We start from the raw sequence: 22,789 nt of genomic DNA, 5'->3' as shown, positions 1-22,789 counted from the left end.
TATTGTATAATGTATATTCAGTATATCAAAAATGTACTTTTTGTTAACCTCTATACAACAATAATTTGCCAAAATGCTTGATTGTGGGCTCATGCATATCCATGTGTATGGGGCCTAGGATTAATGGACCTAATTCTCATTAGAATATGTGGATTGATTTCATTTGTTTATGTAAAATGATTAAGAATTAAAAATTTAGAAAATAATGAATAAACAAATATGGTGACATTTTTGTAGTTATAATGGTACATTTGAAAAAAATTGATAGTATATTTGTAGATAACTAAGATTAAAGTGCGCGCACAATGTGTTATTAAACATTTCTAAATATATTGTCATAACTACAAAAAATGTCACTCAATTAGCTCGAACCCATGAACTCTCATATGAGAGACATGTAGAGTCATTTCGTGTCACTAGACCACAAGGTCACTGACGTTGTATACATATATACACACACATGCATGCATCGTCATAAAAAAAGAAAAAAAAAAAAAAAAAAAAAAAAGGTGCACGAAAACAGCTCATTCATGCACGACACATTGCATATATAGGCCCTGTTTGGTAAAAAATTGGCCTATAGGCCAATTTTGACTTATTTGACCACTATTAATTGCTTGATTTAGTTAAAATATCAATATAAATGTTTGATTAATTAGTTTTTTACAACTCTAAAAGGCTAAAATTAAAAAGCTACTCCTAACAACTTTTTCAGTTAGCTTTTTGAGAAAAGAAATTATACCAAACAGCTATCAGGTAACAGCTAATTTACCAAACACTTTTCTATAATCAGCTAATGTTATCAACTATTTATATCCTCTAATTAACACAATCAGCTAACAGCAAACAGCTATCAGCTAACAGCCATTTTACCAAACAGGGCCATAATGTCTTTCATGTTTTATCTTTCACATATATCAACTCATTCGCCAGTGTACTTGAATTGGATTCCTTAGCTCTTTTAATTTGATTTCTAACACTTTATTATAATGGAGACTTTATAAAAGAGGCTTTAGTTAAATATGTATACACATATAGCTTTTACGAATTTGTTGTTAATTTTGTGACTTTTGATTTTACTTTCTCCATAATATCACTTGGACGCTTTCCACATACCATATGTTTCTTATGTTGTGATCCATAAATGTAAAATCTAGTTAAGTACAAGCATGGTAATATACTAATATGTGTTGGGGATATGGGCACCCGCCCTTGATTTGAATCCAAAGTTTAATCAATTTTGGGATAGGGCATGTGACTCGAAGGTTGTTATATATATGTGTAGTTGGTTATACAATATGAATGAGCAAATATAACTTATTTAATTAACTTTGTTAATTAGACTAAAAATCATAATAGTTATTTAAACGCACGAACAAGTGATATGGGTTATAGCGACCTAGATGAGAGGATGTGGCCAGGAGGGGTATCAATTTTTGTATATATAATGATCAAACTAATACATGTGTATAACTTATATTTTTGGCTTTGGGCATTGAGTAGCCTTAAATTTTCATGCCAGGAGGTGTCTACAATTCAGCGTGGGGATTAATCACTGTATCCGATGGTGAAAATTTTGGGTACCAAAAAAAATAAAAAATTTAGAAATGCAATTCAAGTTAAACTTATAGAATAACACTATGATAATAATACTAATAACGGTTTATAGTGACTTCAATGATTGGTTAAACATATTTTTAATGGCTCTTTGAATTTTTAAATCTTTTTTACATTTATTGTACAACTTTTCCAAATTTTATCTAGGTTGTGTTCACACACCATCGAGTTAATTAGTGACTTATTATAATTCCTTTCAAATTAAAAACAAAAGTTAAATAAAAACAAAATTACATTCAACCTTTCTTTCATCAAAACCCTTCTCAAGTTACATGGTGCAGACCAAAGAGACAGAAGCAAAAAAACAACAACAAATACCCTAAAAATCTTGCCTTTTACCGCCCCAAAATCAAAACTAGAACATTTGACTCCAAACACACCAAGTACAGGGAATTGGAAACTCTTTTTCCCCCCCTTGGTTTCTAAACCATTGTATGTGGTTGTGGGCATGATCATCGTTATCTTATAAGGCAATTGCGCCGCTAATACCCTATTACAACCCTTATAAATCTCTGATTCTCTATTCCTTCCACCCGCTTTATCTAGAACTTTCTTCCCCAATCTTCAAAATATCGTCTTCTCCCTCCTCTGTAGCTCTCTGATGGCTTCCTCTTCTCCTTCCCAAGCTATTCTCCTCTTGCAGAAGCAGCTTAAAGGTATTCGTTTGTGCCCATTTTGGTTTTTGTAGTTCTCTTGATTTGTTGATTGAAAAGATCGGTTCTTCTCCTTGCAGATCTCTGTAAGAACCCTGTTGATGGGTTTTCTGCTGGGTTGGTCGACGAAAACAACCTTTTTGAATGGAGTGTTACCATTATTGGACCACCTGATACCTTATAGTGAGCAATTTTTCATTAAAGATTTGATTTTTATGGATTTGTTGTCCTCTAAAGGTTGTTTGTTGTTTGAATTGTGTGTCTCTTTTGTTCTGGATCTTTTATATGCCATGTTATTGATTGAATGGGATGGAATGGTTTGGGTTGGATCCTGTAACTTATATGAATTTTTGGGTGTTGTTTGTTTGTGATTTAGTCAATTACTTGATATTGGTTGGGTTCTTAATGCAAAAGTTTGGTTCTTTATATGAAGTGGAGATTAGGGTTTATGAAATAATGTGTTCCAGAATTCTGCAAAGTTATGATGTTTGTGTCTACTGTTATGTTGGTTGGTGTTTTCCAATCATTCTCAGTGATTAAATTGGCTTACCCATTGAGCATTTACTGATTTTCCAATTACTCGAGCTGTTGAATTAGACTATTAGAGTATCTATTTGATTGCAGAGTTTTCGTATTTGTATCATTCACTATTTTTATGTTGGCTTATTGAAGTGTGCATGTTTGGAGACTAAATTTGCTTGCCTGCTAAGCATTTAGCCTTCGAACAATTACTAAAATCACCAAATTAGAGATTGTATTTTTACTTTGGGATTCTTGGTATAGTATTGTGATCTTGATATGTATCATCATTAACGAATACTTTATGCTTATTCTTTTGTGGGTTACTTGATAATGTTTTAAACCTTAAAATTGTGAATGCAGTGAAGGGGGGTTTTTCAATGCCATTATGAGTTTTCCGCAAAATTATCCAAATAGTCCTCCAACAGTCAAATTTACCTCGGAATTATGGCATCCTAATGGTTTGTGTCCTACTTCTGAAAATACGGTTTTCGTTGGCATTTCATTTGGTTCTGTTGTTTTAAATTTTGGCATGATTTGCAGTATACTCGGATGGCAAGGTTTGCATCTCTATTCTTCACCCTCCGGGTGATGATCCAAACGGTTATGAGCTTGCTAGCGAGCGCTGGTCTCCTGTCCACACGGTACGAAACATTTCTTTCATTCTCACTATTTTGCTTGTCTCGAGAGGGTGCTGTGTCTTGTATGGCCATTTTTATGTTCTCACCATTCTTACTTCATTGTTGTATTGTCAAAATCATTTGTAATAAATACCATAAATCGGAATAGGTTTAGTAACTTATTCCACCTTATCACCTACTTGTTCCTTCAAGATTCAATTCCGTTAGGAAAAACACTCTCTTAAGTTCGACAAGACTAAATGGAGTCGTGATTTTGGAACTCAACATGTACATTTTGAGTATATTTCATTCTCTTTTTTGATTAAAAAACTCGTATTTGTTTCTTGCTGAAAATGTATATTTCCTATGTAATCTACTTTGACTGTGAGGGCTTCACTATACAGGTGGAGAGTATCGTTCTAAGCATCATATCAATGCTTTCAAGTCCTAACGACGAGTCACCTGCAAACGTGGAAGCTGCTGTAAGTATTCTCTATACCATTCTGTCTTCCCCGTCTCAATGTGAAGAGAACATCCATGATACAATAATGTCCGGATTTATGACATAAACCCGAGGTGACAGGAGATAGTCGGGATTTGAAACTGGGAAAAGATCCCGACTTTCTTTCACTTTTGCATACCATTCTTACCCTTTGTGGTTGACTGTGAATTGCAGAAAGAATGGAGGGAAAACCGCGATGAATTCAGGAAAAAGGTGAGTCGATGTGTAAGGCGGTCGCAAGAAATGATGTAAGCTAGGGTGGTGGGATTGATGGAGGGAGGAGGAAGCAAACTACTAGTCTTGTGGTTTTTATGGCTTAGTGAGGAAGTGGGAAGGGATTCTGTCTCTCTTTTTGGCTGTGGAATTGGTCTAAATTCTGTGTGTCAACCCTCTTCTTCTTTTTGTCATCTTTAACAGTTTGTTAACTTCTAAAGGTGATTTTTATCATTTTCCCATTAATATCAAATTTATTTGCAATCTTGTGTGGCTTCAGGTTTTGACCCCTCCACTGTTTTTTAATTTATTTATTTATTTTAATTCAATTATAATTATCTGTATTCTTCTTTTTTTTTTTTGGAAACAAACGAAATTCATTACTTAAAAAATACCCTCCGAAGAGATAACATCATACAAGAAAAAGGGGGCGACCTGGCCCAAACGATGTCCCTTGCTAACAGATGGGTGGGGTTGTCGAGTTTGCAGATCGACAAAATGAAAGCTAATACAGTTAAAATCATTAGCTATTTGTACTTAAGTACCACACATATATGTATAGTTCGAAAATATAGATTAATTTAACATAATGCACTAAACCACTAATATTTATATTTCATAAGCATAGATTAATTTAACTAAATTTAGTTGAACCAATCAGTTGAATCAACACTTTTGATAAAGCAACATTCATTTTCTGATTTTCAAAATGGTTAGATTTTGGAAAGAAGACTTTTCCCGGTCTTCTTCTTCTCCCTTTGTCTGATTGCCGTGTCTTGTACTAATCCCTAAACCTGCCGGCATCCTCCTCTCCCTTTCTATCATGCTCGTTCTGGCTTCTCCTGGCCGTTTTCCAATTTCTCGGGGGTAAAATCGGAAGAGAATGAGTTCACCTCAGCCGATGCTTCTGAACACCGGCCTCAACACCCCTTCGCCGCTGCCTAGAATCCAGTCGCCGTTCCAATCCACCGTCCACGTGCAGAAGCTCCGCCGCGTCAACCTTCTGATCCTCATCCTCCGATTCCTCGCCTTTTGCTTCTCCCTCGCCGCCGCCATTTTCATGTTTACCAATTTTCGGGACGGCGCCTCCAAATGGCAACACTACGATGCCTTCAGGTGTTCTATTCGGTTTTGTCCGTAAGGTAAGGTGCTTTGGTGAACTGAAATTAAACTGAAGTTTGTTCTGTTGACGTAGATTTGTAGCCTTTGCAAATGCGATTGTTGCTGTGTACTCGCTCCTCCAAGTCGGAGCTTCCGTTTGGGAGGTTTCGAGAGGCACCACCGTTTTCCCTGAAATCGTCCAGGTCTGGTTCGACTTCTGCCTCGATCAGGTTCGCTTCTCAAACCCTATTCAATTCTCGTTTTCCGATTACTGGAGTTGGATTGTCGGAAGACGTGAGAACTAAGCAGCGCCGCGGCGTTGTTTTTCTTCTTCTATAGGTTTTCGCGTATCTATTACTGTCAACTGACGCCGCCGGAGCGGCGTTCGCCCGGACGATGAGGGATGCGGGGACCTGCGCAGCCGATAACGCCTTCTGCGTGCAGTCATACATCTCGATCGCTCTGGGATTTGCCGGGTTCGTATTTTTGGGTTCGTCTTCCTTGCTTTCGGGTTTCCGGGTTGTCTGTTTCGTAATCAACGGCTCTCGGTTTCGTCTCTAAAAACGGACGGTTTTCACATCTCACCCGTTCGTTTGGGCTTTGATTTGGGTCTGTGGCCCAGATTTTACGTAATTTACTAACTTATTTCAATTTTAGTTTGGGCCGGCCCTTTTAGAATTAAGTTTATCTACTCGAGTTTGTGATTTTTTATGATGTGTTATTGTTAGTTCAATCTAATATATTCTTTTCTGACATCTGTAGTTATTCATTTTTAACGTAAACGGCAAAAATACTACGGAGTATTTCTGTAGTAAAAACTAAAATATTATATTATTTTATAATAAGTTAATGAAATTGAAATATAACACCCTCGTGACCATTTATGAGAGATGAATAGAACATTGAATAATCTCAACCAAATTAGTCGAAAAGTTAATTTAATAATCACAAAATTTTAAGTTTGATTGTTCATAGAAATGGTCTTGAACTCTTGATAGCCTAAATGGTACTGGGGTTACGATTCATATGTTGTGAACAAGTAAAAGAGGACACTCAAACGGCCTATTAGGTGACAACAGACCAAGGCTATGTTGTATTACAAGTAACGAGTGATTACAAATGAGTAGGTTACCATGTAGCAAATGTTACAAGTGGTGTTGGAAAGTAGTGGATATTACAAGTGGTGTGTTGTTGTAATGAGATGAATATGACAAGTGAGGGGGAGGACCCTCCTATTTATACTAAGTAAGTCGGTTGAGCATTAAATGCTCCAGGTGCAAGTGGTTTGACGTGGCACGCACTTGTTGGCTCAGTCGAGCGATCGATTTGCAGCTATGCGTAGGTTGATTGCTTCGAGACAACATAGCCATCATTTTTGCAGGTTGTCAGTCGCCTCTCCTGCAGGTGAAAATGTGTTTCCTTTACTTGAAGTATAAGCTAAATCTTCCAACTTGTAAAGTATTTCGTAAGTTGACCGGGTAGCTTTGGCGAACTGACCGAGTGGCACAAAGCGCAAGTGGATCCTCTTTACCTGTAGTGTAAGTTAAGTCCTTCAAATTGCGAAGTTAGTAACGCGGCAGACCGACCTGGTAGCCTTAAAGGACCGACCGAGTGGCACTCCACTGGAATCATGCGTCCCTGAGTAGGGTTATGCAAACTTCGGCAAATTTTCGGTTAACCGACAAAGTTTGATTAACCGTTTTTTAACCAAAATTTTTTGGTTCAGTTAATGATTAAAGGTTTTTTAAAATTTCGGTTAACGATTAATTCGATTCGAAATTGTCGGTTAACTGAATTTTTAAATATATATTTATATAAATAAATATATATATATATATATATATATATATATATATATATATATATATATATATAATGTAATATATAAAATACTAAAATACATCTTATTTGTATGTATTATTTTTAGGGTTTAAAAGTTTAGTTTTAAAAAATTCGGTTAAGCGATTAATTGACCGATTAATAAAAAAAAAATTAATTTGATTAATTCAGCAATACAAAATTTGATTTAATTAATAATTAAATTTTTTAATTAAAACGGTTCAGTTAACTAAACGGTTAACCGATTACACACACTTAGGACCGGGTGGTGATTTGTTGAAATCCTACGTACCGACTACTTATTTACCCATCAATATGTTTGAGGCTTATTATTCGTGACCTACAAAAATAAAAAAAGGAGATATATATGAAAAATTCGACCAAAATTTTTTTTGTAATCGTGATGAGTAAAGAATAGGAAAGCGTGCATTAATTAATACGGAGTACCTTTCTTGATGAAACAGTTCCCTGATTCTGTCTTCTCCAAAACCTAATGGGTGGATGAAGAATTGAAGAAGATTCAGTATCTTCTGGGAGGATCACAATTCACAGCGATAAACGTGGACCGGCGCGTAGGAGAAGCACGTGCATTTTCCCTCCATCAACCGTCGCTTTCATCGATCATCAATCGCCTTCCCCACAAGCCAAGTATAGCAATTATATCGGAAATCGGAAAGGAAGCTAACGCCGCTGACTTATCCTCTCTCCTCTTTTAAACCCTAGCAAGGCATACAGCTTCCAATCAAAACGTTTTTGTTTCACCAATCACAAAACCGGAAGGGGAAAAGAATCATTCAAAAGATTGCACATACATCAAGGTAATGATTCGAGTTTATTGTAATTCTACTGAATTTTAGTTGTTCAAATAATAGAATTTCTGTTTCAGCTTTTTTTACGATGAATTATATGTGCAGTGATGTTATGTAATGCCAATTTTTGAATGAAGTGACGGAATCCTCGACCTATATAAGGATTTGTTAAGCTTTTGTTGATAATCATTTTAATGGACGGAGAGATGGGAGACGAATCGGCTGAATCGTACTCACACCCGACACAAAGGTCGAATGCAAAGATTATGAGCAGTAAAAATAAGTTACCGAGAAGTTATTTAGTTGCTACGGCCTCTCAGCACTTCACAGCAAAGGCTCTGAACTGTATTACATCGGTGAAGAAATGTGTGCATTCTAGTGGAGCTGTGGGTAATGTTGTTGAGTTTTTAATTACCACTGCTGCACTTGAAATTGTGAGGAGGTTCTCCACGTCAAAGTGTCCTCTCATTTGGCGTGGTCTTCAGGCATTACAAGTTATATGTTATCCACCATTTAAGTGGTTGCAGAGATGGTTTCCTTTCAAGCCTCTGGCCAAAGAAATGCGGGTTGGTTTCGCATCCTAGTTTATATACCTGCCATAGTTTAATCTTTTTTTCTCTTTTCTTTTGGTTATTATGTGTCCTTCCTCCTTTTCAGGGAACAGGGAAGTTATGCATTTAGATATTCACTTAGCATTTCCATAACTAGTGCTCAATAGAGTTCACCTAGTTGATGCATGTATGAATGTCAGGGCATTTATATATGTTTTTAATTTTCAATCAGGTTGCTTGGAACTGTGATGAAATTTTCTTTATCAACCTAAAGATTAATCTATTCTTGTATTTGGTTTTGTGCAAAAAGAAGTTGAAATTGGATTTTGTCTAGTATTTCCCTTCACAATTGAAGTGGTTGGTTATCTATTTGTATTTTTGCAGTTAAATCCTCATCCAAGATATGTTTAATTTGTTAAAGCCAGCAATTTCTATTCTAAATTGTTTGGGTATTGCAGAAGGTAAATTAAGAAGCTGTGCTACCAATAAGATATCCTAAATGAATATGGAGTATCTGATCTCATCGTCTGACCTTAACCTGACATTTGTGGTTCATCTTTCATTTGTGTGTTTTCTGTCTTTGGAACTTTCACTGTAGTAAAGTCCTGTTCATTTTGCTAGAAAATCTCTGGGCCGATGTTGTGTCTTTCAATCGCAACAGTTTTCTCCGATGACTCTACACCAGAAGAAGACCCATCATACAATTCTAATGTTTCTCAAACACCTGAATCTCAAGGACCAGATGCTTGCCAATCTGAAAGGTGGTTGCTTGACCTACATAACAAGCTCACAATGGAAGATATTACTCTACCAGAAAGGTGAAGAAAACTCCTGATTTGTGGTCTTTTATGTTGGATGTGGAAAAACAATTTTTTACATGATTTTTTAACTTATTTCATTTTGCTACATGGGCAAACAGCTATAACCTTAAAAGATGAATTATGAATGATAGGCTGTTTGTGATGTAAATAGTTTTTTTTTTTTTTGGGTGATGTAAATAGGTTTTATTTTCATTCATTCAATCTTGCCAAAAATGATAGGTCATTTTATTTTTCAATACTATAAAACCATTCAGTTGTTTTTTTATGCACACACACACACATGTATATGTATATCATATCTCATTGTGTTCTGCACTGCCGTGGTGCTGACTTGACAGGCTTAATGACGATGAAATCCGTCGCTTTTATGCTTCTACGAAAGGTGATTTTCAGAGGACACTGTCATTGGTCAAGAAGACAGTTCAGTGGAGGCAGAGTTTCACTTTTCTATCACCACAAGAGCTACAGGCATGGTCTCATTTGGTCTTCTGGCATGGATATGATTTAAAGAAACGTCCTTGTCTTATCATTCGACTGGGACTTGCTTGCTCCAACCTCAGAGGCAGTGAGAGAGACTTTTTTGCAAAAGTAATTGGTAATTTTTTCTTACTAATAATTTGTACCCTAGGATGTTTGGAAAATGGTGAACTGCATTGCATATTCTAAACTCAATGACTAACAAAATTTGATGTTTGTACCTGCTTGAAGCCTGCTCAATTTTTAAATATGGCAAACAAAAAAGTATTGTGTATGTTGTAAACAATGGTAATTGATTGAAGCCTGCTCAATATTTGAGTTTGGCTGTAGTGTAGATTAGACAAAATCTGAATTTGGATGCAATTAGGTCCGGAAATTTATGTCATTAGATAAGTTTGGAGTGATATCAACTAACAATCACACTATGTTTTCTGAAAGAAGGAAAACTAAAGGAACATCATAGTATTCATTAGCTTTGAAGTTTGCTTAACTCATGTTTTGATTATGTGGAATGCAAGTAAAAGAGGCATTTGCAAAATGAGTTGGAGATCATTTAAGAAGCCCTAAGCTGGCTAAGCTTTAGGATTATCAATTAAATAATGAAACAGAGTTGGGATGAGAAACCTCTCTAGTTGTATTATTAAATCCTAGAGTAAAACAGATGCTTGGAAAATTGACAATTCGGTGTCTATTAAGCATCTTGCATGAGATCATGGTACTTTATGTATAAACTCTTCTGCTATCTGGTGTCAAATAAAATCTGTACTCAAGTTATTTCTTGATTCTTCAGTTTCCCAGATAGAACATGGTGTTGTGAGCTTGATTGATGATGAGCATCCTCAGGTTGTGGTGTTAATGGACTGTGAAGGATTGTCGCCTTTTGGATTCCCTGTACAGATGATGAGATCTTGTGCTACACTTCTGCAAGACCATTACCCAAACTGTCTTGGTTTGTTGATTGTTGTACGGATCCCTCATGTTGCTCAAGTGGTAATGCAGACCTTATTCCAGGTAAACTTTGTCTGTAAATCTTTGTAGCCTTTCCTTTCTTCTTCCCTAAAAACGAAAATCATATTTCCTCTGTGTAATTGTGAACACACATTGGTATCATTGTTGGCTACTCTCCAACTCATGGCATGTTGGCATCTTATTGCCTATATTGGGATACCCAAGTGTGGTTCATGATTTGCTCATGCTTATCTACATTGGATTGGTATACTTTCAGCACGGAATCCAGAGTCCCTTCAATTTCCTAGACTTGTAGCAGAGGGTGCAAAGAAAATTCTGGAAATGATAAAGATCTCCACATAGTTTTTATGGACGTTCAAAATGGTTCTAGGAGAAAGGGAAGGATATGTGAGAAAGAATAGCCATTAGTATGAGAATTGTAGGAGGTGTTTTCTTCGCTACTGCTATTTGAATTAGGGTGTAGTCGACTTGTACCATTCAAATGCTTATTTTACCTGTGTGGGCTAGCAAAAATGAATATGATTATGCACAATTTTTATGGATGCAGGTTCTGAGACCATCCACGAGGCAGAAAGTAATGATCTTAGGAAGGAACTATCAAGATTATCTCTCAAACAACCTGGATTCAGTCCCTTCCTTCCTTGGTGGGAATTGCTCATGCTCAAAATGTTCACCTCATAGCAATACAATCGAAGAAGAAGAAGAAATGCCTTTGGCACTTTCCACCGCGCATCAAACAAATGACAACACCCCCGAAATTCATCATCATTCCCTTTCAATTATAAATCCTACGAAGAAACCGTTGGTAAAGATTATTGTCACTGGAGTAGTTATGGTGTGGATCTTATTTGCCATCATTTTGGGAACTCACTATTCAAGATGGGTACCTCCTCTCTACCGGAGAAGCCATTCATAAGCATATTCTTTATTAGGTTTCAATATTCTTCTCTATGGGCAGCAGAATAGGTTTATATTGTCTTCGCTAACAGCTTCAAACTATTGCCAGCTAAATATAACTTTCACTCTTCAGACATCTTTTGATCTTGGCAAGTATATAGTTTTAAGTGCAATTATCAACTTGAGATTGGAGCAAGAGAGTAAAATTACCTCCCTTGCATCTCTATTTTTTTTTTTTTTTTTGGTCCGTGGTGTTTAGAATAGGCCCTTAATTGTAAAAGGCATTATACTTGATCAATCTCCGTTCACCTCGAGTCAATCTAATTAAAGAATAAAGTGTTTGCTATATTGATTTTCTTTTTTACAAAAACGGATTTTGAACTCGCGATCTATCTTACAAAGTGAGAGTGCACATCTACTCACGTAAATCAAGATGATTCTACCTTCCATCTTGATATATTTTCTTTTTTGTCGTACTGTTAATCATTATTCTTGAAATGACATCTCTCCTAACCTTAAATTTACACGTTACGTTACCCAACCTTTTAGAACCGTTGATTTCAGTGCTTAGGTGTTGGAGAATAGAGACATTTTCACTTCACATTCATTTTGGTAGCTCATTATAAATTGTGTCGCATTTATGAACTCAATTGCTGTCTCTGACGTACAAATCAAAATTTTAAAAATAAAAATGAGTCCGTTTAAGTAAAGTATAATTTCCGTACTAAAATGTTATAAATTCAATTATTGTTAATACTTTATCGATTAAGCTTGTACTACATGAGCGAGATAATTTTTTTTTCAAATGCGTTTTAAAACATATGTCAATATGTTTTATTGACAAATGAGAAATAAAATTAAACAATTTTTTTTTTAGATTTAGAAAAAGAATAATAATATAGATCAGTTGATGATTTTGCATTTTGCGATTTACCATATTTGTTTAGAAAAAGCATGATGAACTCTTTACAGCCCGTTTGGTTCGCTGGAAAATATTTGATGGGAAATGGAATTCAAATTCCATGGAAAACAAATTACCAGGAAAATAGATTCCATATTTGGTTGGTGGAAAATAAATTACTGGGAATATGAATTCTATTGTTTGGTTGGGTTTGGAATGATAAGGAATTATGAATATAAAGATCAATCTGCCCTTAACAATAATATATACATGTGTAATTAATAAACTTTGATGATGGTAAAATAGTCCAATATTGTTATACTTTCTTCCCAAATCTTTTGGAAAATAAAATACTTGCTAGGATTTTGTTTTCCTTCAACTTCAGGAACTCAAATTCCAATAGAAAAGATTTTCCATCCAACCAAACAACATTTTCCTACACTTTTAAGAAAATATTTTTCATGAAATTTGACTTCCATCCAACCAAATACCTTAAATTTAAAGTTCAAACTTATAATTGAAAGTAACAATCTTTATCCAAAATATATTAGGTGTTACTTATCCAAAATATATTAGTTAATATTACCTTTTAAAATCAAATTATAGAAATTCTATGCATAGAAATTTTATAGCACATATACCTTTAAGAGTATTTCTTATCTTTTTGGATGACGATTTTCTGAGCCACAAATCATACATGAGAGGTTAATTATATTAAGAAATTTTTCTGTAAATTGTCAAATTTATTATTTTTTAATAAAAAAAATTATGATTCACCAACTCGACCACCCTGCTGGACCCACATTGTACACATATTGTGGACTTATCTCCTTGTCATTATATATGATGTTATTTGTTTGTTGGCACGACCAAACTCCTATCCAATGGACAACATGTCAATGACAGTATGACACATCACCTGCAGAATATCTCTCAGATCTAATCTAATCTCTACAACAACTCTTGACTCCAAGAAAAACATTGATCGAACGACACGTCGACCTTTTCGGGCATACCCATGACCTGTCATCTACGCGGAAGATAAAAGTAAAAGTTAAACTCTTACAGTGAAAATCCCGAAATCTACGCTTACCATCTTTTCCATCTGGATACTTCTTCTGTCTCCCTGTATATATATACGCTCATTAGGTCCAACTAAATCAATCCTTAAAAGACCGAACATCTTATCAGAGCTGTTCCTCGATTATACGCGGTAATGATGAGTTTATTTTGTTAATTGTGACTGGGTATAGGATAAAGGTTTAATCTTTGGAGGATTTTAGATTCAGATCTGCACAGTTCGTTGTGGGTCTGCTTTCTTTTTGGCTTATATGAAGCTTTGATCACACTACACCCATTCTTGCTTTTTCTTCACTTTACGTAGCTTTGAAGATCACATCTGATTTTCAAGCATTTGCGTGTTTGATTGGTATAACGTTCGGTGTAACAGAAAACATGTTTCTATGATTTTATGTTGTTTTTTTACCTTGAATCTATGTGTGTTTTTTGGGTTGTCTACATATACTTGCATTGTGCTTGGACCCTTTCTTCAATTATCTCTTGTTTAAATAACAGTAATTTACTTAAATTCAGGTGGTGGGTTTTTTTTTTTTTTTTTTTTTTTTTTAAAGAAATCAAGATTGCATTTTTCTGGTTTTGGGGAGTTAATTGAATGCTATTGTTTACTATGCTTGATCCTTTAATTGTGTACTCAATTTGCAGTGGTTTAATGTGAATCTTATGGTATTCTGGGATTGTGTATTAGGTGTGACTTGTGAGTGATTTGATCAATGGCTTCAAATGGAACAAAACCCCCTCCAGAGCCTTCACCATTGAGAAAGGCGAAATTTTTCCAGGTAGAATACTGGTTTTGGATATGCTGATTAGCTTGGAGGAGTAGCATAAGTAGATGGCAGTTCGATTTTGTCTTCTTTGATTTGGAGTTTTTTTGGCTCTTAAGATCTGTCAGTGCCTTTATTTCTTACTTAATTTATGCTGCATTGTAATGTTAGGCAAACATGAGGATTTTGGTTACTGGTGGTGCCGGTTTCATTGGTTCTCACCTTGTTGACAGGCTTATGCAGAACGAGAAGAATGAGGTAACTGGTTCTGGGCGGGATTTGGTTGTTTTCTTAAATTAAAAGCTACTGGGCTAATGGTGATTAGAACTTAGAAGTAGCATCTTATGCTAAGATACGGTTTTTATGTTTTGTTTAGGTGATTGTTGTGGATAACTATTTCACGGGATCGAAGGATAACCTTAAGCAGTGGATTGGCCATCCTAGGTTTGAGCTTATTCGCCATGGTATGTTGCTCGTTTTGGTTTGGTTTGGTTAGGTTGTCTCAACCTGTTTTGCACTATGGATTATTTACTAAATTTTTCCTATTCTTTGTTCTCAAATAACACAGATGTCACAGAGACATTGTTGGTTGAAGTTGACCAAATTTATCATCTTGCTTGTCCTGCTTCCCCAATTTTCTACAAGTACAATCCCGTTAAGGTCAGTTAAAACTGAATTTCAGTTATTTTGTCGTGCCCGCATTGATTTCTTGTACATGAGAGTATCTTTGTTATGCCACTTGGAGTTAAAATTCTTAGATGTTTGAATCTGCAGACGATTAAGACAAATGTTATTGGGACGTTGAACATGTTGGGACTTGCCAAGAGAGTCGGAGCTAGGTTGGAATCAACTCGCTATTTTTTCTGTTTTCTGGGCATATAAATGTCGTTTTTCTCACCCCTGTGTAATGCTGACAGGATTCTGCTGACATCGACCTCTGAGGTTTATGGAGATCCTCTTGTGCACCCTCAGGACGAGAGCTACTGGGGCAATGTTAACCCTATTGGTAAATTAACCTCTAGTTACTCGAGTTTCTTAGATTGTATTTTAACCAACTTGTAGGGATGTGTTATTAATGGAGAAAAATATTCTATTTGCGTTTCAGGAGTTAGGAGCTGTTACGATGAGGGGAAAAGAGTGGCGGAGACTTTGATGTTCGATTATCACAGGCAGCATGGAATTGGTAACTCATTTTCCTTATTCTAGTTGATACAGAACAATGAATTGGATTCTCGTATCCTGATTTTGTGTTTTCTGTACAAAACGACAGAAATCCGTATTGCTAGAATTTTCAACACTTATGGACCTAGGATGAATATTGACGATGGTCGTGTTGTCAGCAATTTCATTGCTCAAGCAATTCGGTAATATTCAAAACCGAGCACTAGTGTTCCTAGTCTACTCCAAAGAATCCTCGTTTTGTAATACTCTTTACTTGCTTTGACATTTGCCTTGTTTTATGGCTGTTTAGCAATGAGCCCTTGACTGTCCAGTTACCAGGAACACAAACTCGCAGTTTCTGCTATGTTTCTGACATGGTATATCCTAAATTTTTTTGATTGAGTTTATGAAATAGTGTTTATGAGAGTTTATTTTTGTCCCCTCACCTCGAGCTTTTGGTCATGGTGAAGGTTGATGGTCTTATCCGGCTTATGGAGGGCGAGAATACTGGGCCAATTAACATCGGGAATCCAGGTTAGTCGTCGTTCCTTTCTTTCTAGGATGCCATGGATAACCAAACCATAACTGATCTGAGCTCTTACCATCACAGGTGAATTCACAATGCATGAACTTGCTGAGACTGTGAAGGAGGTAAGAATCTCAGAACTTACTTTCTGGCTTTCACCTGTTTCCTAGCTCAAAGAATCTGTGTGTTCTTGCAGATGATCAATCCAAAAGTGGAAGTTATTCAAGTGGAGAACACCCCGGATGATCCTCGCCAGAGAAAGCCCGACATCACAAAGGCGAAGGAGTTGCTTGGCTGGGAACCGAAGGTGAAATTGCGCGAAGGTATTCCTCTGATGGAGGACGATTTCCGAACCAGGCTGGGAATCCCGAGGAGTTGAACTCCATTGATGAACCATCACCTATCATCTATACCACACAATCTGTCATGTTTAGGAAGTCTTGTCTTCTCCAAACTTCTTGCTGTTTATTTACCATGATTGGGAGTACATTTTGCTGGTTTGAATATACTCACCACATGCCCTTATCAGTTATAAATGAATATGCTATATTGTCACATGCATGAACTATAGAAGGAACATTATGAGGTGATTCCATATAATAAACAAAAATATTTTCTTAAATTTAACTTTGAATGTTCATTCCAGTAATCTATAATGTAAGGACAAATAATATTTGATGCACTATCGGTATATAGGTGTTATATATCAGCGAGGCGAACCATAGTGCCCCGCGTCATTAAAAGATAAAGCGAACATTGACTCACCAAAAACCTTATGCTTCAACCACTTTTTTACTCTTCGGTGTCTTTTCCTTTTTCTTGCTAGTTTTCTTAGTTGCTTCACTGCCACCTTCTTGCTCGTTTTGGTCTTCAATCCTGGCAAAAACTGGTTGTGGTTGAGCCATAACCTGACCAGCCTTCAGCCCACCCCATGTGGTATGACTCTGCAAGAACAAAACCCGATAATTATGAGGCAAAATATGGTCCATAGAGAGTCGAGGGAGAAATATGGTGAGAAGAAGTGTGTACCCAAGTGACAGCACTGAACTGGTCTTCAGTGTAGCCAAGTTGGGTATAAATCCTGAAGCTTAAGCTTGGTGTAACGGGAGATAGAGCTACGGCTATGATTCTCACAGCTTCCAGTACAATAACAAGATCCTTGATCAAATGAAAGGGAAGAGTTAGCGTTTTTTAAGGAAATGATAATGGACTTCTAAAGATGTTCTCAAAGAAACCAGTTCAAGAGAATCATCTTATGCAAAGAATTACGAATTGTTGCTATTTCAGTGAAGTATGACAATTTGAACTTCAAAATTTCAATTTGAATCGTCATTGGTTCCTGATCTAGTTAATCAGCTGAAGAAAAGATACCTTGGCTGCTGTTTCAAAATCTGCACTGCCTTTCTTGAAAAGGGACCATGGTGCTTGTTTATCGATATATGAATTCCCAGCATTACCAATCTCTAGCACAGCCTCACAAGCTGATGATAGTGCAAGGTTCTCATAGTGAGAACGCACCTTCTCAACCTACAAAAGAAAATTATGTTCTTGTTTCCGGCTCTATATATGGTAATAGGTAAAATTTTACATAATAATTGGCACAATTCTACATATGGTTCATATCAAGTAAAACTTCTTTCATGGATCACTAGCCAAGGCAAGGGCTAATGTTGCACGAGATTACCAGTTTTTCAACCGTATCCTTGAGTGTATTCCCTTCAGCTGCAGCAATTGAATCAACGGGCAAAGTTGATTGGCAATTCTTCTTCAGTAGCCCAAGTGCACGGCTTAGAAGATTTCCTGCATAAGCAATTTTGAATTAAGACTTGGGAAAGAACTGCTTAAGCTCCAAAATGTGACTAAAAATGACTAGGAATCATAGGATTCATGAAACTTGTAATATACCAACTGTATTGGCAAGATGTGCATTAATAATGTTGACAAAGCGTTCCTCCGAGTAGTCTCCATCACTACCAAATTCCACCTCCCTGAGGAAAAAGTACCTGACTGCATCAGATCCAAATCTATGAACCAAGTCAGTTGGCTCAAGTGTATTGCCCAGCGACTTGCCCATCTTCATGCCATCCTAAAATTTTAAAAATAAAAGCAAGCTGCATGAAAGTGAAAATAGGCATATGAGATTACTAGCATGCTGCATGCATGCACATATTTGTATGTCTTTTTTGTATTTTATACAAGTCAAACATGTCAAGTGTTGTTAAATACTACATTGTAACAACTAACATTCTTAAAATGAAGTCACCGAAGCATGATGTTTGTTAAAACAAATAAAACTTAAACATGGGGTACAGACATCTGAAATAGTTCAAATGAATTACCGAACAATTTTCCTTCTGAAGTTCCGATATATGAGAATGCAAAGATCATTTGATATTAAGAGAAAGCATGCATAACAAAGTGCACTAAGATACCTTCGTCAAGAATCCATGGCCAAAAACCATCTTAGGGAGGTCCAACCCAGCTGACATCAGCATAGCTGGCCAATAAACCGCATGGAATCGCAATATATCCTATAGGAGACCATGAATAGTAAATTCAATAAGTGAAAAGATTTTATTTATATAAAAAAAAAAATTAAAAAATCCAACAACTTTTATGACCAAGAATCTTTGGCAACTTGTTTCCTAGATCATCTAAAAAGAGATGTCAGACCTTGCCAATTAAATGGAGTGATGCAGGCCACTTTGATGAGATAGCATGTTGTAAATCAGGTATCTCCTTATCCTCCAAAAGAGCAGATACATAACTGCTTGAGACAAAACAAAAAGAAAGGGCTTTGGATAAGAGGCATAAGGACAATCATATAAAGAAGCAATGAAGAATATTATAAGTTTTTAAAGATAATGTATTTTCTTAATGGTGTTTTGGAGGCGGTACTGCCCACTACCCAACTTCCATAGCACATAGACAGTCTTAATTCATCCATTCTTGAACATCAAATATAAGTAAATTTACTAATAGAATCAAGTTCGGGATCAAATGAAATAATGAATGAAGGATCAAGTCACAAGTATTTCAAGACTTTGAAAACCTTGAAATGAAAAACATCTAAAAGACTTTATAGATGCAGGAATGTAGGATTTTTAATGCACTAATCAGCATTATGAGCTAGGTTGAATCCTGTTAAAAAATTATAACACTTGCCTCACTAAACATTAGAAAGGTTTGTTATTATGTTGTCTGCAATTGCATAGTTACTTAAAGTCATGTATGTAAAAAGAGCATAAGCATATGATACTTGTCAGATGACTAGCAAAGTGAATCCTTTAGTTCTCTGAATCTTCTCTTTCTTTTTATATCTTCACAAATCCAATAAAGTACACAAACAAATATGTTATGGGCACAGTGATATGGAAGTCAGGAATGAAGAAAAATATCAGAAAACGTCTCACACCCACTGTACCCTCCCCCCAACCCCACCACAAACACATACATGTACACACACTGGCCTACATGGCAAGGGGGGGGGGGGGGGGGGGGGGCGGGAAAGACCCACGTACTAGGGGAATATCTGAATTGTTTCCCACGCACTAAATGCCTAAAATTATTGTAGTGCCAGAGACAATTAGATTACTCACCCCAACAAAGCATCAAACCACACATATATGGTTTGCTTAGGATCATTAGGAACTGCAATACCCCAATCCACTGATGCTCGGGAGATGGAAAAATCTTTGAGGCCACTTTTAATCCAACCTTGCACCTAGAAACATTCTACATCAGTTTTATACGCTGGAAGGATCAGAAATTGTACAAAAATATAATCAGCTAAGCATCATTACTTTGTTTTATTAGAATCTTTAACACTTTTTAAGCAGGTGATTATGTGAACCAATGACTCAAGAATCAATATTGGAATTTGGAAGAGAGAAATCAAATATACATACTTCTCACCTCATTTAGACGAGAAGAGGGCTGCACAAAATTAGGGTTTTGCAGTAATTTTTCTTCCAATTGCTTTTGATACTTTGACAGGGCAAAGAAGTAATTATCTTCCTTTCTTCTCACACATGGCTTTAAATGCACAGGGCAGCAGTCATTTTCTAGCAGTTCCTTCTCATCCTAAAATGAAATCAATATTACGCACACTACTAAGAGACAAGTAAGAATCTTACATCTATGCAATACATGCAAATAAGAGCTAGACACATGAAATTAGCCATATACTATGTTTACTTCAGTACAGTACAAACTGTAGAAAACATAATAGAGAGCAAAAAGGAGTGCATGCAAAAAAGGAGTTCAGACAAGCAGTATGCATTCATAGGACCAAAGGGTTGTTTCTATAAAGAAAGAGTCAATAAGTAACTCTTCCATTTTCCTAGAATATTTTATGAATGAATAAATGCAAATTTTGAATCATTGGTTAGAATTCAGAGTATTACTTCCATCACTCCTATAATGAGATGAATTATGAATAAAGCTGATATCTTCTCCTCAAAGAATCAAAATTTAAGGCAGCACATTACATTAGGGGCACGATAGAAACCTACTGCTTTGCATAGTGATTACAACATGAATTGAAATTGATTTAAAAGTAAACAGAATATAGGAAGCTCTAAAACAAGAGGTCCTTTTGCAAATACAAGAATGCACCTTGTACTCCTCACAATTGACACAATAAATTCCCTCGTAATCAGCTCTGTATATGTCGCCATTGGCAAAAACCCTCGAGTAAAATTCATTAACTATAGCTTCATGTTTTGGATCAGTTGTTCGGATAAACTTGTCATAACTGATGTCTAACTGAAACAATCAAGTTAAAAAAAAAAAGAAGGCAACACAATTTAAGATTACAGCCAAAAAGTATAATTTAAAAAAAAAAAATAAAAAAAAATGAAGTAATACTACTGAAATATCAATACTTGAAAATTATACATCTTTCCATAGAGCTTTGTAAGCTTGTGATATAACATCACAGTGTTCCCTTGGGCTGGAACCACGAGCAGCTGCAGCAGTCGCAATCTTCTCTCCGTGTTCGTCAGTTCCAGTAATGAATATTACCTTCTTTCCCATAAGCCTCTACCAGTAAGTTCAACAAATGAAAATTAAACAAATTTAAAAAAAAAAAAAAAAAAAAAAAGTTCTCCATTGTTTTCAAGTGGAAGAATAGCATCTTAAAGTTAAAATATGGTAGTGGAAAGGCTGAATGTAACCTGAAAACGGGCAATGGCGTCGGCGGCGATGGTGGAGTAGGCACTGCCCATGTGAGGAGGGGCATTCACGTAATAAAGCGGAGTCGTGAGTACAAAGTTCTCCGAACTTCCGCCGCCATTGTTGGCGCTACAAGTACAGTAGAGAGCTCCTCCGAAGCGCCTGGTATTCCAACACTGATAGGTTTTGCGAAGGAAAATTCGATTTCTGAAACAATACTTGCGGAAATTGATGGAATTGGAAAAGGGAGACGATGAGAACCAGATGCCATTTGGAATCGACAGCTGAACTCTACAAGCCATACTCATGCTCTGCAACTCCAATAAGCTTGAAAATGGAAGCTTATGACCTGTGTGCAGAAATGCAGAAGAAGGAGATAGGCTCGTGTGATTTTGGTTTGGACTTTATGGGCTTCATAGTTTAGGCTTAAATTTTATACGGCCCCTAGTTTTTCATTTGTTTGGGCCTTTTAGTTGTTTGTCCATTTGAACTAATATTATTGGGCGGGAAATAAGGCGCAAATTATGCTGTGCAACCGTGTGCACCGTGTATGGTGCACACGGTTGCAAAAAGGACATTGTTTTGACTAAAAACGCTCGTTCCACTTTAAAAAAAAAAAAAAAAATCAAGTTTGATTTCTGGTAATAGCATTTTTTTGTACATAATTTGAATTATATCCACAAATTCATACATATATATCCACAAATTCATAACTATATATCCACAGTGAATGAATAACACAAAATCCAGAATGAATGAACTAAATATTCACAATGAATGAACTAAATATTCACAATGAATGAACTAAATATCCACAATGAATGAACTAAATATACACAATGAATTAACTAAATATCCACAATGAATGAACTAAATATCCACAATGAATTAACTAAATATCCACAATGAATGAACTAAAAATCCACAATGAATGAACAACATAATGTTGTTGAGGGGAATCGAAACTGAATTTTTTTGTTAATGGAACGCACGTTTTTAGTCAAAACGACGTCGTTTTGCAACCGTGTGCACCATGCATGGTGCACACGGTTGCACAGCATAACTATCTGAAATAAGGTGTAAATAGGCATTGCTCATGGCATCACTTCTTCATAAGGCAAATTATATCGTGCACCGCGGTGCATAATCAATTATGCACCGCGCATCAAAACGACGCCGTTTTGTTAAATGAAAAGAAACGGTATTTGTTTTCCGTCGTTCCGCACCCTTCAGCAAAAAGTGACTCTATTATTCAGTTTCATTTTGTATACACTGCAGTTTCAGTTCAACACAACTACAATTTCATTTCGATATAACTACAGTTTCATTCGATATTTATAGACTCAAATATGTGAAAATGTTATTTAATTTTATTTTATATACACTAGTTTTATTAGAACACAACTACATGATCATTTTGATATAATTACAACTTCATTGTTCAATATACACTCAAATATGTGAAATGTTATTCAGTTTCATTTTATATACACTGCAATTTTATTTCACCACAACTACAGTTTCATTTTGATATAACTGCAGTTTCATTTGATAATATAAAAATAATACGTGAGGCAGTGTCGATTTAGATGTACTG

General features: G+C 36.0%; 5 protein-coding genes across 8 annotated transcripts; 4 read left to right on the top strand and 1 right to left on the bottom strand.

Annotated features, from left to right (window-relative positions):
* The first annotated feature begins 1,976 nt into the window (after positions 1-1,976).
* On the top strand, positions 1,977-4,391 carry LOC109186527 (ubiquitin-conjugating enzyme E2 7). The gene is made up of 6 exons (XM_019336542.1): positions 1,977-2,273; positions 2,351-2,453; positions 3,153-3,250; positions 3,333-3,433; positions 3,814-3,891; positions 4,086-4,391. Exons 1-6 carry the CDS (start codon positions 2,219-2,221, stop codon positions 4,161-4,163), a joined length of 513 nt encoding a protein of 170 aa, XP_019192087.1. The 5' UTR covers positions 1,977-2,218; the 3' UTR covers positions 4,164-4,391.
* Positions 4,392-4,685: 294 nt separating this feature from the next.
* On the top strand, positions 4,686-5,978 carry LOC109186526 (CASP-like protein 4C1). Its single transcript, XM_019336541.1, has 3 exons — positions 4,686-5,240; positions 5,320-5,455; positions 5,565-5,978. Exons 1-3 carry the CDS (start codon positions 5,008-5,010, stop codon positions 5,784-5,786), a joined length of 591 nt encoding a protein of 196 aa, XP_019192086.1. The 5' UTR covers positions 4,686-5,007; the 3' UTR covers positions 5,787-5,978.
* A 1,468-nt stretch (positions 5,979-7,446) lies between these two features.
* On the top strand, positions 7,447-11,721 carry LOC109186524 (SEC14-like protein 2). Its single transcript, XM_019336537.1, has 6 exons — positions 7,447-7,882; positions 7,979-8,439; positions 9,046-9,242; positions 9,584-9,840; positions 10,513-10,733; positions 11,239-11,721. Exons 2-6 carry the CDS (start codon positions 8,068-8,070, stop codon positions 11,605-11,607), a joined length of 1,416 nt encoding a protein of 471 aa, XP_019192082.1. The 5' UTR covers positions 7,447-7,882; positions 7,979-8,067; the 3' UTR covers positions 11,608-11,721.
* Positions 11,722-13,776: 2,055 nt separating this feature from the next.
* Positions 13,777-16,568, top strand: LOC109186525 (UDP-glucuronic acid decarboxylase 6). 3 transcript variants are annotated; one of them, XM_019336538.1, is made up of 13 exons: positions 13,777-13,907; positions 14,255-14,345; positions 14,502-14,588; positions 14,707-14,794; positions 14,899-14,990; positions 15,105-15,169; positions 15,248-15,336; positions 15,436-15,513; positions 15,601-15,694; positions 15,802-15,868; positions 15,962-16,025; positions 16,102-16,142; positions 16,214-16,568. In XM_019336538.1, the coding sequence occupies exons 2-13, from the start codon at positions 14,280-14,282 to the stop codon at positions 16,394-16,396; spliced, it is 1,014 nt and encodes a 337-aa protein (XP_019192083.1). In that variant the 5' UTR covers positions 13,777-13,907; positions 14,255-14,279; the 3' UTR covers positions 16,397-16,568. The 3 variants fall into 3 exon arrangements, with proteins under 3 accessions (XP_019192083.1, XP_019192084.1, XP_019192085.1); XM_019336539.1 differs by having other exon boundaries at positions 13,782-13,918; XM_019336540.1 differs by lacking the exon at positions 13,777-13,907 and adding an exon at positions 13,994-14,082.
* A 46-nt stretch (positions 16,569-16,614) lies between these two features.
* On the bottom strand, positions 16,615-21,540 carry LOC109186523 (methionine--tRNA ligase, chloroplastic/mitochondrial). Of its 2 annotated transcripts, XM_019336536.1 has the most exons (13): positions 21,195-21,540; positions 20,917-21,060; positions 20,635-20,784; positions 19,933-20,100; positions 19,617-19,741; positions 18,691-18,784; positions 18,450-18,548; positions 17,923-18,103; positions 17,702-17,817; positions 17,389-17,544; positions 17,047-17,175; positions 16,773-16,961; positions 16,615-16,737 (listed from the first exon to the last, which is right to left on the bottom strand). In XM_019336536.1, the coding sequence occupies exons 1-12, from the start codon at positions 21,498-21,500 to the stop codon at positions 16,791-16,793; spliced, it is 1,839 nt and encodes a 612-aa protein (XP_019192081.1). In that variant the 5' UTR covers positions 21,501-21,540; the 3' UTR covers positions 16,615-16,737; positions 16,773-16,790. The 2 variants fall into 2 exon arrangements, with proteins under 2 accessions (XP_019192081.1, XP_019192080.1); XM_019336535.1 differs by having other exon boundaries at positions 16,615-16,961.
* Positions 21,541-22,789: the final 1,249 nt, after the last annotated feature.

This window comes from Ipomoea nil, unplaced genomic scaffold (assembly GCF_001879475.1).
Source record: "Ipomoea nil cultivar Tokyo-kokei standard unplaced genomic scaffold, Asagao_1.1 scaffold1407, whole genome shotgun sequence".
Classification (NCBI taxonomy): Eukaryota; Viridiplantae; Streptophyta; class Magnoliopsida; order Solanales; family Convolvulaceae; genus Ipomoea; species Ipomoea nil.
The sequence above is the reverse complement of the archived record's forward strand: the minus strand, read 5'-3'. Positions and strand labels throughout refer to the sequence as shown.